General features: G+C 45.6%; 1 protein-coding gene across 1 annotated transcript in view; it reads right to left on the bottom strand.

Annotated features, from left to right (window-relative positions):
- Positions 1 to 20340, bottom strand: part of SLIT1 (slit guidance ligand 1) — a 1063959-nt gene that overhangs the window by 117393 nt on the left and 926226 nt on the right. The window contains exons 27-28 of the mRNA XM_069611588.1: positions 12910 to 13073; positions 11237 to 11361 (exon numbers count right to left, since the gene is read on the bottom strand). Coding sequence (XP_069467689.1) covers positions 11237 to 11361; positions 12910 to 13073 — 289 coding nt within the window. The remainder of the gene's footprint in view (positions 1 to 11236; positions 11362 to 12909; positions 13074 to 20340) is intronic.

Below are 20340 nucleotides of genomic sequence, written 5' to 3'. Positions count from 1 at the left end.
GTTACCCGAACCAAGAAGGCCAATAAAGCAAAAAGGGCCTTGCTTAAGGACCCCTTAAAACAGATCAAAGCGATAATGAGCGTCATCAAGCCTTATCAACAGAACGCTAAATATTCTGTTTGGGAGCACTTAGAGCTCTTTGAGCAGATGATGGAAACTTTCCACTTGAAGGACAGCCAGAGCTGTATTCAGTATGTGAAATGGACCTTCTCACCAGAATACTCCAGCCTCTTTGCGGGGCTGGAGGACCAAAATCATTCTAGATGGTCCACCTATAGAGCCTCCATCTTGAAGCATTTTTCTGTACACAGAAATCCTCAGGAGGCTCGCAAGGCAACCTACAACTTGCAATGTGGGGAGAATCAGGCCCCACAAGAATTTGTGCAGGAATTACAAGCATGCCTTTGCGCAGACCATCAGAAGGGTGCACACGGACATCAAAGAATTTGTGAATAATTTTTTCCACGCTCTACCAAAGTACATCATGATCCAGCTAGTGAGAGATTTTCATGAGAAAAGATCTCTAGACTGGGTCATTGAACAGGCACCCAAATTTATGAGGTGCAAACGCCCATAGAAAACAAGAATAATGCAAAAAGCCCCAAAAAAACCAACACCCCTGCTGCTGCTAAGGTGGCAGAGGTGAAAGTTGCCCCCATTTTGGATTTGGAGATGGGGCGGCCTAAAAACCCACCTGCACACAATCAGAGCAACCCCAAGCCCAGAAGGCCCTCGGGCCAGTCACAAACAGGGAGCCAAGGAGGTAGTGCCACAAATGGGATCCCTCACTCCCCTGACTACGTAAGTCCCCACTACAAGGGGAACAGACCCATCCTGGGTTATGTGTGGACTCCTTCAGCCCAAGGGGGGGATCCAACCAAGCACCAGCTAACCCAGGGAACTTCCCTCCTCACTTCCCCCAGGAGGGCAGAAATTCCCCAAATCCTGGACAGAACTTTTTCCTCAGGTACCCACAAAACTTTCAACCCCAGAACAATCCATCCTTCTTTCCCCACTTTCCTGAGCCCAGACAACCTAATCCGGGAGAGGGGAGGCCAAGGGTGGAGGGGTACCTACATTTTCCAAACCCGGGGTATTTTCAGAGAAGGGATAGCTACCCTTCCCGGGATCAGCCCAGGGGAGACAACAGAACCCCGTATCAGCCTGAGCGGGTGTCACAGCTAGAATGCCAGGTCCAAAACATGGCACAGGATCTGGGTCGCATGCTGAGGGCTCAACAGAACCCTCGGATGAGCATGCCGGCGCAGAATGCCCCAACATCCGGACCTGGTGCTCCAGAGCAATGACGGGGGCAGAACCCTGACAACCCACCGGTTCCCAGGGAGGAGGCACTAGGGGAAGGGGGGGTGTAAAGCCTTGGAGGAAGCTTCCTTCTCCACTCGTAAAAAGCCCCTGAAAACCCAGGAGCCGGAACCAAAATCTCCTGCCCCTGAAAGTCTGCCACCCAAGGAGCAGAGGGGGAGGTAGGAGAAACAAAGAACCCAAACAGACCCATTTTGAGGAGGAGGTACAAATCTTCCAATTTGAAGGAGAGGGATCCTCACAGGATCCTGGGAAAAGGATCTTCTCCTTCAGAGATGGGGGAACTCCTCCCAAAGAAAAATGGGTCCCAAAGGATTCAAATCCAGACTGGGTGGATGTGGGGACTGAGCTAGCGCCACCCATCATCCAACCCCAGAACCAACAGCATGAAAATCCCCTGGTTCAAACCCATCCTGGTGACTGCCTCCAAAAAGGGGGGGCAACCCAGAACTAGAACCAGGTGAACCCAAAACTTCTCCCATATCTAGTTGTCACCTTTTCTTTTCAGATTCCCTAGACTCCAAACAGAATTCTGCCCAAATCTCTTCTCTATCAGTGTCCAAAACTAGAAAACGAACCCACCAGTTGTCCAAAAATGTACATTATCTGTGCCTCCTTGCGGAGAAGGAGGGAAGATTCTATGCCCCGGTCCAACTACAGGGGCAGGGTACAATGTTGGCACTGGTGGATACTGGATCCCAAGCTACCCTTATGTCCAAAAAGGCCTTTGATAAACTGAATTCAGGGAGGGGGGAGAATTACCGAATTCCTCTCACCCTTCTTCCTGGACAACTTCAGAACTTCGACGGGAAGGAAATCCCTGTCGAGGGAACTGCGGATTTGGATATTAAAATTGGGCGACACAAGGTGAAGCACCCGGTCATAGCTGTAAATCCAGAGGGCACCCCTTATTTACTAGGGAATGACCTCCTGCGAAGGTTGTCACCCCTAATAGACAAGGTCTTCTGGACCCAGACTAGCCGACCAATAAAATTAAAACAGAGTGTCAACCATGTTAGTTTAAACGGCACCTGCCACATGGTTGAACAAAAATCTGACCAAGTAGAATTTCACTTCCAGAACAACCAATCCCAGACGTGACAGTAATAGCAGTAGGACAACAAACTGGTGATAGGGGGTCCTCTCTATTTCTGAAAATCAACCTTCCTTTCAGTCTAAGGTGGCATTCCACATTGGAAGGAAACACTCTGAAATTCTTTACCAATCCACAATCGGACATTCCCACTCCTAGAGTCCAGAACGATGAGAAATCAGCTCAAAGACTGGCTGATATTCAGCAACTTGGAGAGCAGTTGTTCATCCCAGTTCAGTTAAATGAAGGGAAGGACTCTGTTCTCGCCTGAGTGTGTGTGAACAACGGTAAGAGCTTCATCAGCAAAGCCATGTTCCGCCAACTCCCAAAAAATCCAGTCATTCTCACATTTCGACTCATAGACAAATGGGAAATGGACCTGGAAACACCAAATTCCAAACATCTCCTGCCAAGCAGGTGTATGCTCAAAATCTCGATAGGCAACAAGAGCATAGTCCATAACTGTTGGGTCGTGCGAGACGTCACTGCCGGCTTTAACTTAGGCAGTGACATTCTCAATCGCTTTGCCATTAGGTTTGACCTAATAAACTTCAAAGCTTGGTCCCGATTAGCGGATAATCCCATGGGCTTTGATGACCCAGAGAAAGCATTTAGGTCAGCTCAATTGCTGCCTTCTGCAGTTGAAATTCAGATTGGAGAGGAAGTCACCATCCCAGAAAGGACCCGACAATTCTCCCTGGAAGTGAAAGTGAAAAGAGGACAGAAACTGAAAAACCCTGACGCTTATATTCATCTAAATGCTTATCTCCAACAGCAAGGGTTGGGGGTAAACCCAACACCACTAGTCAATATAGAACATGACACCATTCCAATACAGGTGGATAAAAGCGACTTAAAGAGTATCACTCTAGCCGCAGGCACCATTATTGGAATGGCGGTTGATGACCGACATTTTTCCATAGATTTAGGAAATGAATTGTTAGGACCAATCCCCAAGGACTGTTTTGACAGTGATAGTGATGACAACTCAACACCAGACAGGATCTTTACCTGGCATGGGGGGAACTTCCTGGTGTACACTTCCTGCCCTTATGGTAAGGAAGATGTGACCTGTGACTTCAGGAGGGATGAGGTGATTTTCCAAGTCCACGAGGACTGCCTTCCGCACCTGAGCCACCAGTCCAAATCAGCACTCTGACTAGGGACTTCTCCACCCAGCTGGAGGAGGCCACTGAGATAGCAAAACCAGAAGTCTTTCCGGGCTTCAGGCAGATGGTTGCTAAGTGCTAATAACAAACTACTGAAACATGGGAAATTGATTCAAAACATTGATGTTCTGGTCACCTCGAATGGGATGACCATCTACTGGAAAAAATCAAGGGTCATTCCAAAGTAGAGGGACCAGACAAAACTAGAAATGACTTAGCTGATCAGCTGGCCAAAACCAGAGCAATCTAAGGGGATCTACTTGAGATCAAGTCCCTGTTGGGGAAAAGTCAAGTCCCCGTTGGGGGAAATCCAGGTCACTGCTATCACTAGGCCCCAGACAAATGCTCACAATGAACTCTCAACTGCACAATGGAGTATGGAGACCCCAGATGCTGATTTGATTACGGCTCAAAAAGGGGATCTAATAATTGGTAAGTTCTATCAACACATTGAGGACCCTGAGAACTTTCCCCTGATGGATGCCGATTACATAGGGAAAGAGGACCTCAGAGTGTTGATGAAATGTCCAAAAATGTTCAGAATCCAAGACGGTTTGTTGGTAAGGAGATCCCTAGCTGGCCATGATCAGTGGGTGGTCCCTACCTCATTCCGAAGCCTGATGTTAAGTCACGCCCATGATGTGGCCACAGCTGGTCATAGGGGGTTTCATACAACACTTGAAATCTTAAGAGAGGTTGCATACTGGCCACACATGGGGCAGGACCTCGACCAATATTTGAAGGGGTGTCTTGTGTGTGCACAATTTCAGCCAACATCCCTCACACACAGTGCACCTCTCCAAAAGAGGGGGATGACACTGCCTTGGTCAGATTTACAAGTCGACTATATCGTGCCCGTGATTCGCTCCTCTAGGGGGAACAAGTACATGTTGACCGTGACATGCTTGTTTACTAAGTGGGTAGAATGTCTCCCGGCCCCAAACTGCAAGGCAGAAACAGCAGCTGCCCTGATGATCAACCACATCTTTTTTCGCGTTTTGGACTACCCCAAAGGATCGAGTCAGACCGAGGTAGCCATTTCACTAGCAAAGTAATGACAAAGATGTGGGAGATACTTGGGGTCAAAGGAAGCTACGCCTCTGGTGGTGTAGTGGAGAGATACAACAAAACAATTGTGAGCATATTAAAAAAGTTTGTGGCAGATTCTGGGCCAAGTTGGGATATTCGATTACCTCTTGTCCTAATGGCCATCAGATCTACCCCTTCATCTGCAACTAAAATGTCACCGTTTGAGCTGATGACTGGATGCAGGATGGTGCTTCCCCAGCATCTGCTCTACAGAACCCAAGAGCAGAAATTGATCAATGCCTCCACAACTCATGAGTATGTTGAAAATCTAGGAAAACACCTTCAACATGCTTTAGCCTATGCTCAGCGAAATCTAGAGAAATCTGTAGACAGCATGAAGACCCACTATGACTTAAAGACTACCAGAAAAGAATACAATTTAGGAGACCGGGTCTACTTATACAATTTCCAAAGGAACCAGGCCAAACAGCGCCCATTTTTGCCTAGCTGGAGTGGACCTTTTGAAATTGTAGACAAAATCTCACCAGTCGCCTACAAAATCTGCATCCCCAAAGACAGTTTGGCGGAGGGGGAAGATAAGTGGGTCCATATTAACCAACTAAAGGGTTTTTCCATCATAGGCACACTCAGCAGCAACTAGAGGAGTCTTCTGGAACTCCATAGGGGGTCACTCCAGCTCCCTAGAATTCCAACTGTAAAATATTCCATATATAGTCCATAAATTACAATATAAAAATGTGTTCTGATTTGTCAAAATGCATGTGTCTGCCCCACTACATTAATAGTGGTGGGGAAATGTCTACAAATATGTTTTTGCTTTGTCATCCTAGAATTGGAAACCATGGAGACTAAGACCAAGGAGGACCACCCAGGGACCGGGAGGAAAGATCCAAAGGGCCCGGAGTATCGCTCAATACTCACATCAGGACTGGGCGAGGAAAACTGGTCGATCCACCCCCGATGGAGGAAAAGATGATGAACTTTGCCATTTTGGAACTAAAAGAAGAGAAACTGATCATCCCAGTCTTGCAATTTCCCATTGATGGACATCCACGCCGAATCACAAGGGGGGCTTGTGGGATGTTCTGACCCACTGGCTCTGCCTTGCAACCTCACTGTGTGTTTCTTTCATCAAAAACAACAGAATGGCCGCTGGAAAGCCTTATGTGCGCTAAAAATCTGTGAGAAGTGCGCAGGGAAACCTGAAAAATAGGCTGCCAAATCTATTTTTGCCTATGTCAGTGGATAAAACAGGAGACCACACCGCCAAAACCTATCATTGGGCTGCCCACAGAATAAAATAAAACTGCTTGAAAAGGCAGTGCTGCATTGCCAGGAAAATCCAGAAGTGTTTAAAAATCTGTTTTTCATTGGCTGTTGAAAGTGCAAAATCATGGCTCCCAAACAGCAGAGAAGATCCAACATCCTTGTGGGGTGTTCACCATCACCTTATTTAAGGAATCCCCATAAGCACAATGTCAGGAGAAACACCTTTCATCATAAAAAATCCACATTCAAAAGGTGCTTGCCTTGGAAAAAAATGTCAGATATGGGCGCAGTACCGCTGCTCGCCTGCATCCTAGCTGTCATTACTTATATTGTCAGTTTAAAATTGTGTCTTAAAACCAAATTGTAGAAAAGAAGAGACTTGCCATCAATAGCAATATGGGTTGCTACAATTCAATTTCTATGTTTTAAAAATACTGGAATGAAGAGATTTATGTGTATATTTGTGGAAAATATAAATTGTATTTTAGAAAGGACCATTTGAAACTGTGTTTTAAAAGTGGACTAATGTCAGCTACATTGGACTTCAAAGACATTCCAGAGCTGCTCCCAAACAAAGGAATCTTCCTCCTGCTCTCTGCCCAGGAACTGGCATGGAGTTGTTAAGGGAAGTGGGAAGAGATTTTGGCCTGTTGCTCTGAGTAGGGACAAAAGGCTCCCTTGACTGAAAGAAAATGCAAATTTGGGCATCAACAGAAACCAACTGCCCAAGGAAGAGAGGCTCAGGTTGCTCTGGCCGAGCCAAACCTTGGAGGTGGAGCTAGACTGATATGTGTATCTGAAACTCCAGGGAAATATCTTTTTGGAAAAAGACTCATAGAAAACTGTGAACAATTTGGAAAAATCTGTGTTTTATAGGTTGTTAATATAAAAATGCTGCTCACAATTGGAAACTACTCTGAACACTGCGATATTCATAGACCGGACTACTAAAATGTTGATATTGTAGCAATTGTGATTGTGCTAGGAATATGAAAGTTCACAGGATTATGCCCAGATGTCATGCGCATGTATGTGGAAAAATGTGTACAGATCTGACACTGGGTAACCAACCAAAAGCGTGAAAAACTGTCAGTTTGGAACCAAAACTCTCAAGAAGATGGGACTTGGACGGATACATGCTTTATTAAATATGTGATGTGTTATGTATTATTAGCAAGTTGGTGATATTGTAGATATGCTTTCTATGAAAAATAGATTTTCTGTGTAGGAACAAAGGGGAGGTTTTTCCCTGGATTGTAAATTGCAGCATCACCATGACACTAGGTTTCCTTCTCAAATCAGGAGACGGGGAATACTCTGACCAATCGGATTCCTAGAAGGTGGGCTTAGTATAATCAGCCTATCCACCCCTTTGGGAAATACATAAATAGGTACTGTTTTAGGACCTAGGACACACAGACATTCACCCATCAACACATTTACTGGCGAAGCGCTCTGTAGGAAAACCCAGATCCAAGACTCCAGAACTCTGAAAGCAGAAGGCCCATTCCAAAGCTGAACCCTTCTCAGCTGGTCTTTAAAATCTTGCAACTTGATTTTAACCCCAGATTTCCAAGGGGCACATCAAAAATTGAACAGCCTGGCTGTGCTGTTTTCTGCTTCTTGCCAAGAACTCTTGCCAGAACCCAAAGATCCAAACCAGTTTTTGCAGAGCAGAAACCAGATAGCTGTAAACTCCAGAACCAACCCGTCAGATCCAGTCCAGAGTGCCGTGCAGAGTGCAGAACTGGGTACCTGAATCTGTCATCTGGGCTAGCAGAATTCCAGTCCAAAACCTTTGACCAGATCCTGGCGGGCCTATTCCAAAACCATAGTTGTGAGTATCTGGCATAGAATTGTCCATAGCCAATCTCTTATCCTTAAGTAATCCTATCCAAACCATTCCAACATATCCAGACTGTATTGTAGAATCTCATTTTGTCTGTTCTGAATATTTCCCTCATCCATTTAGTCCTTTGTTAATTGTAGTGATAATATCATCTTTGTGCTAATATATTTGCTGAAGAAAGACAAGTGTCTCGGCGGGCAAAAGTCAGAGTGGAGGCGCCCTGTTCTGGTGGCTGTACCGTTGGGTATCTTGCATCTTCATAGCCTCCTTAGTGCCAAGAAAATCATTGTTTGCAATATTCAAAAGCGCATCTTTCATTGAAAACCTTGACTCTTTTTTAAAAAATCGACCTCTACTAAAACCTTCATAACTTCTGAACCGTACATGCTAGAAAAGTAATTTAAGTGTCAAATAGAAGCTAACATCCTCAGCTTTCAATGAAATCTAATTCCAACTCCTTTTAGTTATTCTGTAATCGTGTTTCTCGCACGCTGAAAGGTTTGCTGCGAATCTGCATTTGGCTCAATTTCATCACATGTAAAATAGCTATTTCTTGCACTCAACCTCTGAATTCACTTTCCTATCTGCCAGTCATTCAATCCTCATTGCTAGTGTTTACCTGGAACGATCCAAAGCGGCTCCCACTAGTTGTGAATCCCATTTAAAGAAATAAATCAATTGTTAGCATTTTTCCCCTGTTTTCTCACCTTCATAACCTCTGAACCGTACATGCTAGAAACGTAATTTAAGTGACAAATCAAAGCTAACATCCTCAGCTTTCACACAATCCTAACACTGCATTCCCTCTCCTTGTAGTTGTTCTGTAATCGCGTTTCTCGCATGCTGAAAAGTTTGCCACGATCCTTCATTTGGCTCAATTTCATCACATGTAAAATAGCTATTTCTTGCAGTCAACCTCTGAATTCACTTTCCTATCTGCCAGTCATTCAATCCTCATTGCTAGTGTTTACCTGGAACTATCCAAAGCGGCTCCCACTAGTTGTGAATCCCATTTAAAGAAATAAATCAATTTTTAGCATTTTTCCCCTTCATTTAAAATCCCATTCAAAAGCAATTGACCTGTTTTGAAATCATTCCTGTTTCACTCTAAGCTTGCTGGGGGAATTGGGATTGACACTGCATTTGTAGAGTGTTTATTCCTGAAACCTGTTTTCTCTCCTTCCATCTCTATATTGCATATTAGGGGGGAGTGAGTAGTCTCAGGGGAAAAGAGTGATTACATTGCATTTGATTGAATTCATATCAAGTTTTATTTCTGTGCTGCATTGATTTCCTATCATTGCAGTTCATTGAACCCACACAAACTTTTATTCTATGCGACATTATTCTTCTCATCCATACTCCTACTGATTAAAGAGATTGTTGATTGTAATATTATCCAATGATGATCATTGTATACATATTAACAGTGTGATATCTAGATATTGTTCAAATTCATAAAAGTGTGATATGTATCTTGTTCAAATCTATAAAATAAATCGTTTAACTTTGCAAAACAACCTACTTCTTGGTTCAGTGAGACCTGGGGGGATTCAAAGAGAGGGGCGTGATATAAGGGTACATCATTCAGAAATAAAAGAACTTTAGACATAAAAATATATAATTAAGGGCTCCAGCTGGGCATCACACGCTAGGCATTGACTTAGGTGGAGTGCTGGGTTGAAACCACTTACAATGTTATGTTCTTTGTGATGGGTATGGACAGGCACAGGATAACCATAAGGGCAACCCTGGGGTGTGAAATATCGATTGATCGATTGAAGAAGTGGTTGTTGATAGAATATGGGTACGGTAGGAGTCTGTTGAGTAAATTAGAACTGGTGGGTTGTCTGGAGGGAGCAAATGAATTACAAGGTTGCAAGATTTTAGTAAAAGAGGAGTTAGTATAGGGAAGCGAGGGGTTCGATGAAACCCCCCCCCCTGCACCCCAGAAATCTGCTTTGCAATGCCACACTTTATTTTGTATTGTGGATCATGTTGTTTTTTATGGACCAAGTGTTAAATGCAAGTCGTTTTGCAAATCCAAATGCACGGGTGGAGAGCTGCTGTTACTGGCAGACCTTCGTTCCAGATTTTAATGTTGGGCACAATAAGGGGTATATGCAAAAGCACCTCATTAATATTTATGAAGTGCCTAGGGTGTGCCCTATTGACATATGTAAAACATGGCATAACCATCCGTCCTTTGACATAAAGATAGCTAAAAGTACTAGGATACCACAGTTTGTGGATAGTTATGCTTTAGAAATATATAACATAACATCCCTACTCTAAGTACAGTATATGTTCATAAAACAGAAATCAAAGTACTTGAGTAATCTCTGTGCTCTGCCACAGTGTTGCCATTTGACTGGCTATTTGATACATGTGCTTGAGAATGTTTACTGTAGTACTAAAAATGCAACATCACTTTCCTTCACCAACATCATACTACATGCAAAAAAGTACATTTTGCACATCAAACACCTTTCTCAATCTTTCTCATGGTCTTCATAAGGATCTACCCATATTCAGCAAATTCGGACTCATCAAATCCATGTTCTCCCAATTCATTTAGCCACCTGCAGAGGCAACCGAATGGCCCCCAGAGCAAACACTGGAATTTGCAAACATGCAGTCTGTTTTGTACATCCAGTGTTCACCGAGCGGAGCGGGCTGCGGCCGCGACAAGGAGCAAGTAAGGCGGTTGGGGTTGAAGGCATGGGTGCTTTAAGGGCATTGACTGGGGTTAGTGGTCCCTGGCAGTGGAGCGGGGAAGTGTGGTCAATCGGTCTAAGGGTGGGGGGAAGACAGGAAGGAGGAGTGAGGGAGGAATGGGGGTGAAATCTCTGTTTAGCGGGGACGGCAGGGAGAGCTCGGGATTCGACAATAGGGGAGTCAACGGCTGGCGATGCGGGGGAGGGGTACTGTGGGCGATATTCAATGAATGGGGAGTCACAGATATGTGATTGGAACACTTTTGTTTCGGTCAACTCACATAAAACTCTTTGAAAGATGGATGTCTGAAGAGTATTCATAAAACAAAGTGGTGCCTGTGCCCTGTTTCTCTGACCTATCACTTGGAATATACAGAACAGTGTGAGCAGAGCTAGTCCCATGTCTATGATTATTTGGTTTTGTTCCTGTAAAACAATATCGTAACATACCTACATTAAGGACCCAGAAGACGTTCACTGTTGTATGAGGCGTTAATTACAATTCTGCACACATAACATGATTAGACATGGATCACCAGGTGACATCATGTAAGGAGCCAGTGCAATGGATTTGCTTCATTCATGTCCATTGCAGAATCGTGGCAAGTACATGTACATGGCACAGTTACACCCACTCAGAACATCTGCTTCTTCTAGAGCCACACATTCTTAGCACGGGTTGGAGTCCTTTCACAAGAGCGCGAAGGCGCCAAAGGCTCCTCCATGTCGGATGTGGGGCACAGACGCCTCGTTCCATTGACTTTACCTTGTAGCCGTGTGGGCAGATGCACTTATAAAACTCCAGCGGGTCATTCTGGCATGTGGCCTGGTTCTGGCATGGATTCGAGAAGCACGGGTTACACTTGCCCTGGATATTCGGGGCAGGAGGTCCTAGATGGGGAAGAGAGAGGGATTAGCTAATACAAGATGCCCAGTCGTCACCATTGACACAATCCATGGAACCGTGCACCCATCTTTAGACAGTATATGTTCTTGGCATTGCTAAATGGCCATAAGATGATTTCGATGATAGGCAGTTACATGTGTGTGATTTACATGTGATCAGTGACTCGTGGAGGTGTGACAGGCATGGCGGCCCAAGTCTATGAAAGGACTGAGCTACAGGCTCACTTTCACAAAGTGCACCAAGAAGCACCTGGAAGTACTCACAGCCTTCAACTGCGCAGGGAGAGCGGAGACAGAAGCAAAAGGCCCCTGAGAGTAGAAAGTGTGGTCGTGCGTTTACGCTGACATCTTTTGGGTGACAGATGAGGAAACCTCTATCACATAAGACACCCCAACACTCAAGCTCAGGCTCCCTTCATGGAGTTCCCTTTTGGAAACTTCTTTTGGAGCTATTATTTGCTTTCATGGAAAATGTAGCACTGAAGAAGGGGGCGCATCCGGGGGGCGCGGTTAGGGGGTCTAGTGGCCAAAGTGTCGCCCGTTAAGACAAAACGATCTGAGTTCTAATTCTACTTTCCCCGCGGAACGGATAAAGGGACATTTAGCGCAACCCTTGGCTTCAGTTGACTTATCAGACTGATAAGAAGGTGCTTAGAAGGAAGCTAACCCCAGTTAAAAGCGCTATATGTCCGCACAAAAGCTTGAGGTTTTACCTTAACAATAGCAACACCAACGGAGCAGTTATAACTCATGGACAGCCCTGCACTCATAGTTTGCGGACTTGTGCCTCAGTAGCTTTGATGCCATGACATGCGCTTCATATTTCAACACAATGTGCCAGGAGAGATGCCTCCTAGCCAGTGGGCAAAGGCGGGCGTTGTTGTCCAATTGGAGTCGATTAGGCTCACCTAGGCGGGAATTTGCCCAATTGAATGTGAGGTTACTGAACATCAGTTTTATGAGAAAAGCTATTCCCAAAGTTACGAGCCTGCAGCCCTTTAAATTGCCCATGCGTGTGCAGTATGAAAACAGTGGGAATTGCAACTCGAGATGAGTAGACCACATTGCTATACGAAATGCCAATCACTGAACAGCTACACATTTTGGGTCCAGGCAAATATTAACTATAACATCTGGGTAACGTATTCCTCACCTTCTGATTGGTTGACATGCATTAACAATTGACACTTTGTAAAGGAAAAGGCCGACATTTACATGCTGGCAGTATAGTTGGCATATAGGTGTATTGCAGGAGCCTGCTCCCTTTGGCTCTCCGGTTATTTTGCACTGGAACGCCCATCACCCCTAGCATAGTCAATGGTGCGGGAACATGGGAGTTGTAGTTCCAAAAAAAGTCTGCAGAGCCAAAGCTTGCAGACCCCTGGTGTAATGTCGTTCTACAAGAGACATGTTCATAACTGGTTCAAGACAGATTAGGCGATTGCATCCCAAGGACAGTGAGCTTTCCCTTAAAGGACAAGAAGATGGATTTTTCAGACATACACAAATAAAGATGAACAATTAAGACATTACCCTGGCATTCAAACTTCTTGGCAGGAGTGGTGAGAAGGAGCTTGCCGTCCATGTCAGGGGGGCCGGCACAGCGGGCGATCCCCGGCTCCTTGTACCCGGTTTTGACCCACCCTGAAAGCCAGCGCAGGTTGCAGTCACAGTACAAAGGGTTTGCCCCGATTGCTCTGAAAATGTAGAAATCATTGAAAAGAAGAAACCAGAAAATAAACATTATTAGGTTTCACTGTAAAGTAGCATAGTAAGACTGTATTACAGATAATTGTAATTGGTTATTTATAACACACTTAATACCCAGAGGTTTCTAAGCGTGGTCCCGGGGATCGAACCTGTGTTGCTCCCCATCGTCTTGCTTCCAAGGCGAGCACGTTACCCTTGAGCTATCCTCGCGAGGTAGGCAGAATACCTGTTTGGTATAAGATTTGCTACAGCACAATTAGCTCTGTAAACAAAATGTGTGCTGTGCATAAAAGGCCTTCCTATTAAGCAGCCCATCAGTGCTCATGTTATTGCTTTGGGTGGATGAAAGGCTGAGCTAACCAAGCTAGTGGCATATCCAGGGAGTGCTTTGGGCTTGCACGTGCTTCCCCCGGAATCTTACTGGCCAGCTCGTGTGCCACTCCATTATCCTAAACTATGATTATTATGTGTGCACACTCGTACTTCATGCCACCCCTGCATAGGTCAGTGCCCCACTTGGGCCACCCCAGTCAAAAGAGTCTGGGCATGCCACTGAACCAACGTTCATCTTCACATTTCATTGAACCATCACCGGGGGCTACGTGTCTTCCCAGCAGTAAGGGTATTAGACGTGATCATTGCCTTTTACTGGCTAGTTCTCTGCTAGAGAACCGGACGATAATCCAAGTTTAAATTCCAGTTAACCCCTCAATCAAATCATTTTACATCTCTATGCCACATCCTCTGTTTCCATATAGAATTAGATGCTCACATGTCTGTTGTTGCATCTTATGGGGTTTGCAAAGTAGGAGAGGTCAGGCCAGATACATGCCTTCAATGAAAACCATTGTTAAGTATCAGAAATGCTTACTACCAAAAGACATTTGGAGCAAGTAGACATTTCCATTGTAATAGGCCTCCTCTACTCTACAGCCCTGCTGCAATGGAAGGTAGCGGTCACAGTTTCTCTGGCCCATGCACAGGCCTGGCATTTGCCCCCACCCACTGCCTTCGGAACCTATTGTCCAATACATATAATTTTAAAAAATGTGAACTTTAACTCCCAGCATGTAAAATGATCTACAAAAGTGACCCTCATGTCCGAAGAGCAGATGGCAGTAGGGTTGTGCGGAATGGTCATTTGTAGTGCCATACAGGAGGATTTATTTATTTATTTAGACATTTGTTGAGCGCACCAAACCCGGAGGCATCTAGGCACTAGTTATAAGAGTGGCGGTTGCAGTAATTCCATATTATCTTTGAACACAGTCAATGCACAGTACATTAGGTTACATCATGTGACAGGTTAGGTTACAGTCGTTGCACGTTACAATGGGTTACAGGCTGTGTAGTAGATTGCATAAGAACATAGAATGAGCGTTAGGGGATAGTGGATAAGCTTCGGAATGACCAGAGGGAGGGATCTGATCTCAGTGCTAAAGGCATAGAGTTCCATTGTTTGGCCGCAATCACCGGGAAGCTGCTACCTCCCGGCTTTTTGGTGGATTGAACGGAAAAGATACCTTCTCCGCTATTCTGCCCGCAGTGAGAAAGGGATAGTTTGCACCCTCGACCGCCCGCAGGGAGTGAACTTCAGCCCAATCTATGAATCTGAAAAATGTACCAGCCTGAAACATTTCAGTGAAAAGTGTGGTCGGAATTCCTAGCCACCCTAACTGGCTAAAAGAGCTGTTTTTTTAGCCAGAGTGCATGAAAAAACCCTGTCCTCCTCATTGGCTGAAATGTTCACACTCACCTCCTGCGATGGAAAACACGCAGAAAGACTGGAAGGCTTCTCTGACTGTAGAGCAAGACCAAGTGGCAGATTCTGGCTCTTGCGCTCCTCCAGTCACATTCTCACCCACCCTTAGTTGGATGGACACCAACTTCTTTTTTGGATGAGTGCTTCACGCCAGTTTGAGGTTCCGTTTATGCGTGAAGGACGCATAACAACACTATTGTTTCCCCTTGTGATGCTCAACCCATTCATTTATTTGTATTTTTAATCTCAGGGGGAGCTTTTATTTTATCTGCACCACATGCACACATGAGCAGGCCTAAATCCTGGTCAGATTGCAGTTTCACGAAAACCCATTACATATCCCTGTTGATGAAAGGAAACACCCAGAGCACCACTGACATTTGAACTCATTAAGCTTGGCATCAGGCACAGCTGCACTGAGATCATTTGAACTTGTAAAGAAGAAACTGACACTATACAAAACATCTTCTTGAATCGCTTTATTTCTATTTCACAGACACGCGCTCCGCGTTGCACACAGACCAGTGTGTTTCCGTCAGTGTCCTCCACACACTCTAAGGGCGTGCACGTGGATCTAGACGCCGGCGCCTCCATTACAGCCATACCTTTGACTTGATTAACCTGGGAAGATTGCTGGACTTGTCAAGAAGAAGGTCAAAACGCCCTCCATCATTGTGGAAAATGGAGCCGCGAGGGGGAACCCATTTGCTGCCAATTTCCATTCCAATTTCAGAGGGTGGGGGTTGAATCGGAAGATTCTGCTTTATGTACAGTCTGGGGGGGGGGCAATGGGCGGCCGCGGGAGCCTGGGGTGAGGGAAGAGGAGGATCCCATTCCCGTTCCCTTGGCCGCAGACTCCAACCTCATCTGTTCTCGAAGGGGTTTCTCCCGGGATGAAGCAGGCTGCAAAGGAAGCCCCCTTTGTTGGCGCTTGAAATGATTACGCGGAGGGCCGGGGCGACATGTGTGAACAGAGACCACTCTGCTCCGGCTCCTCTGATTTATCCCCTGCCCACGGAACACAAAGCATACATTTCACCCTCGCGGCGGAGGCTGCGTCGGGCCCTCATAATTGACGACCCTGCATTTTGCTCCCGCCGCCTCACAGTAGGCCTAATTCACAGGTTAGTGCCCTTGTCTCGGGCGTGTTTCTTCTGGGCGCTGTGTGTTCTTACCGCAGACCAGGGACAGCGAGGAAAGCTGTACAGCCCCATGGAAGGCAGGCTGCAAGCTGTCAAGGTGCTTTCTGGAAGCTTCGGCGCCACGCGTGTAAGGCCTTTGACAGCTGCTCTGAATGCTCTTGGACTAGGACGCCCCACTCTGCACTAGGGGACAAAGCGGCGACAACAGGCGCCAGAGACAAAAGGAACACCGTGGCCACCAAACCTCCAGTCTGCTTTGTCTTTTCTGTCCTTTGAAGGATAATATAATCACTTTTTCCAAAAACACCTTCTGTCTGATCAAGTGATTTATAGTGAGCTGAGTAAGTCATACACAGTGAGCATGATTTCAGCGGACTTTCCCATTGAAGAATGCTTTTGTAAATCAGGCATAGAGTATTAGTCTGAGTGGCAACTGAGCAGGCTCTCGAGTTGTCTGTCCATGTCAGGAACGAATAACTCACCCAGTCTTGAGTGTTTTCTTTAATTTCCATTCTGGGGCATGCCATTCTGCGTCTTCCGTTATAAATAAGTCCCAAAATGTAAAGGAAAAGCCGGAGATGGATGAAACATTCTCACCTGCCACGGGAAAACCTATGAGGCCTGTTTAAACATTTGAAAAAAAAGCCATGCAATTCCAGCAAATTCATCACAAGGAATCTGTATTATTCTAAATCTACAGGGCGTTAGTTGGCGAGGGGTGTGTGGCAGCCTCCCAGCCAATGAGCAGGCTCAGAACAGGGGTTTTACCACACTGGGAAACACCCCACACAAAGCTTCCTCAGAGCGGGAGGCTGCCATCTTCCCCCGCAGGGTTGCTGGTAAGTGCACACCCAGCTTCCCCTGCCTCTTCCACCACACTCCAACCCCTTTTTCACATCTCCAACCCCCCACCCTGTCCCCCTAACCTTTTCCTGCTTCGTCCCTATTCGGAGCTAGGAACATTATTTATTTATTTGTATTTTTAAAGCGCTCACACAGCCCGGGGGCATCGAGTTACTTTTACAGGAATATGTCTCTTATTTGTGTATTGATAACACGCTTAATACCCCTAGGTTTCTAAGCAGGGACCCGGGGATCGAACCTGTGTTGCTTTGTATCGTCTTGTTTCCGAGGCAAGCATGTTGCCGCTGAGCTATCCTTCCGGGGCTAGTCATCCCCGCGTGTCCCCGGCGCACAAATGGCCACCATGGAAAGGGCGAAGGGACTATCCTTTTCCCCGATCCATGGTGGATCTCTTTTTTTGTCGTTTTTTCTCGAGTTGAGAAATGATCAACAGCCGTTTCTCAACACGAGAAAAATAAACGACTACTAGTACCCCGGTACAACGTGCAGGGCTACTAATAGTAATAGAACCCTCGGAAGGGGGCATTACTGGTCTGGTAATACCCGGGGGCTATTGTTAACTGTAACTGACACCCCTGGGCATTACCAGACCGGCAATGCCCCCCTCCTCGGGTTCTATTGCTTGAGTAGATCACCTGAAAGAAAATGGCACCTCTTTGGATAAAAAAAAACTCACTGAAGGGAGGATCGTTCTTTGTAAGTGGCTGAGCCTTATGGAGTGCCCTGCCACTTCAAATGCAGCTTAGTGTTTGCCCATTTCAGAAAGGGAATGAACATATGGCAATTACAAAAGCATACACAATAACACTGGAATGCAGGCAGGTCATTGTAAATAATGGATCGGCAGAGAGTCCATTACCACATTAGAAGGCCTGTTGTTTCTCTCCCAAAATTTCACATCAATGATCAGTGTCTTTCTTAGCCAACATTGCACCTGGCAATGTACACTGTAAGGTCCCAGCCTCTTTCTCCAATTCTTTTCTTAGGCCCGATGACCATATTGGGGTTAATGAGCCCTGAATAAAGAGTTAAAAGCCTAAGCTCAGAAAGATTGTTTATTGCGGTTTACAGGGCCTGAGGACCTAGTGCAACCTGATGGTGGGGGTCTATAAAGTTGTTATAACCCATATTTCTCTTGAAACTCTAAAGGCTATTTGAATTATTAGCATCAGTACATAAATCCGTATTTGCAGTCTCATGGAATTGGCTAGAAGTACACCCACGCTGCTGTTAATCTTTGCCACGTAGTGTTCTGAGCAATCCACAGGCTATACTGATTCTTATAGCTTGCAGATTGTCCAATGGCAACATACATTCCAAGGGTTTACATTTTGTTTTCAGTCTGTGTTTGTGATTTGGACCTTTTATAATGAAATAGAAGCCCCGGGAGGGAGGGCTGTAACACGTCCTTCTCTCCCAACATTGCACCTCAACGTGGCAATAACTTCCTAGCTGGCGGGCCATTACTGCCTAAGGTAATGCCACCGGGACCTGAAGGCGAGAACATTAACAGTGGTCCCAGGGGCATTACCTTTAGGCGGTAATGGCCCGCCGGCTCGGTGGTTATTGCCAGTAGTATTCTAGGGTCTGCAGGCTCGGGATACTCGTTTTCCAGAGTTAGCAGCCCCGGAACACTAATGGCTGATGAAACCTTTTCAAGTGGCATTTCTTTTGCCGTTCGAAAAGGTTTTGTTGCAGTACGTGTTAGTTCTAGGAACACTAGGACGTGGGTACTGCTTCATTAGCACGGAGCAACGGGTGCCATTTTGGGCCAGGTTGCTCCCTAGTAATGAATGGGAGGAAACTGGCCACCTTGGAAAACTGAGAAGGGAGTGTACCCGGCGCGGGATGCACGCAAGTGCGTCCACAGGATTACACTGTGGTGAGGCTCGGAAATGAGCCAATCCACATGCAGTGTATCCCGTGGATTCTCTGCACCGGGTACTCATTTTCAGTGTCTCCCTTACCCAACACTCCAGAGCACAATGCTAACTCCTAGTTTCTGGGCCCCTTCTTCAACTGTTTTCTTTTGTTTCTATCCTGCTTTTAACCTGTTTTTGTTTTGTGCTTTTGACTACATTATAATGGCTTTGGAATGTTGGCAGCACATTGTAAACAATGGGTCAGCATAGGGCCCCTAACTGCATTACAGCCCCGGAGGAAGGGTGTAACAGGTCTTTTCATCCCTCCCCCCCCTTATGCGAGCTCGACTTTCTCTCAGGCTCATAACTAGGGTGCTGGTCGAAGCTGCCTGTTTCACCCCTCTCCCCAGGGCTGTAATACCTCAATACAACACCTCAAATGGCCAATCAGCACACACAGTAACCATCTTCCTTTGTGATAATATCCCAATCTATTCACTTGCGCCAATAACCTGGCAACGAAAGCACTGTAAGACCCCTATACAATAGCAATATACATTCTTTCTTACTAAATAATTTTCAAAACCACATGACTAACTGCAATTTCTCTGTAACTATGTCAGCCCATAGAAAAAGGTGGAACGCTAAATCAGGAGCACACAGTCCTCATCGCTCCCCGTGACCTGCCTCTGCAGTAAACAAAATAGGGGCTTCTGTGAGGGAAGAGGACAGGGACATTTTGTTCAAATCTTTTTATTTATCAACAAGGCTAAGTATAACTGTGGTAGGACTGGATGCTGCTGGAACTTGTGTTGCTATGGCAATTCCCATATGTTTGCATTAGAAATATATCTTGTCCATTATATTTGCCTGATGTCTGGGAGTGAGCGTGATGTTTCTGCTCGTAAGAAGTACCTTCTTTTAAAAGCGGCGAGAGATGTTTAAAGGCACATCTCTTTAGTTCTGCGGTGATTGCTTGCTTGCTTCCCTGCACTTATGTAGTCTTATGGGAATGACAGCTAGAGACACCGCCTGCTTTGATACCTGGCCATTTCTCTTTTCAAAAGTGTATAATTTGAAAACCCTTGCCCTGCTAAAATCCCACTGGCTCACGTTGCTTTGATTTTGGCATTTATATATAATTTCTTCGGACTGCTGCCGGAGTCCAAGTGCATTAGCCAAGAGGCCAGCCACAATGAATGGGTGCATTAAAAACAGCGCCCTGTGCATTGCAATGTGAATTACAGATGGACGTGCCTACCCGGTGCTTCCGAATATGACCCACTGAGTTCTAAAATGTCCTCAAGTGCTTTAGATATAGTACAATCATGGAACCAGGTTTGGGGGAAAGCCAGGGTGAGTTCAGACAGCCCTTGCATTTCGGGGAGAAAACAATGTCAAAAGATATCAATTAATCCATTTACACGTACTTAATAATCGTGTGAGGATGGTATAGTGTTATGATAAGCAGTAATTGGAAGACATTATTTATTTATCAATTTGAGCACGCATGGCCTAACGTCCTAATGTGAACGTTGTGGTTGCTTTGTATTAGGTGGAAAGTCAATTTCTTGCATCTTTGATGAGCCCCCTAAAATGTTTGCGTTGCTTCTGTGATGACATC

The sequence above is a fragment of the Ambystoma mexicanum genome, chromosome 8 (genome assembly GCF_040938575.1).
Source record: "Ambystoma mexicanum isolate Mex_15411 chromosome 8, UKY_AmexF1_1, whole genome shotgun sequence".
Lineage (NCBI taxonomy): Eukaryota > Metazoa > Chordata > Amphibia > Caudata > Ambystomatidae > Ambystoma > Ambystoma mexicanum.
This window is presented reverse-complemented; position numbering and strand designations above follow the sequence as displayed.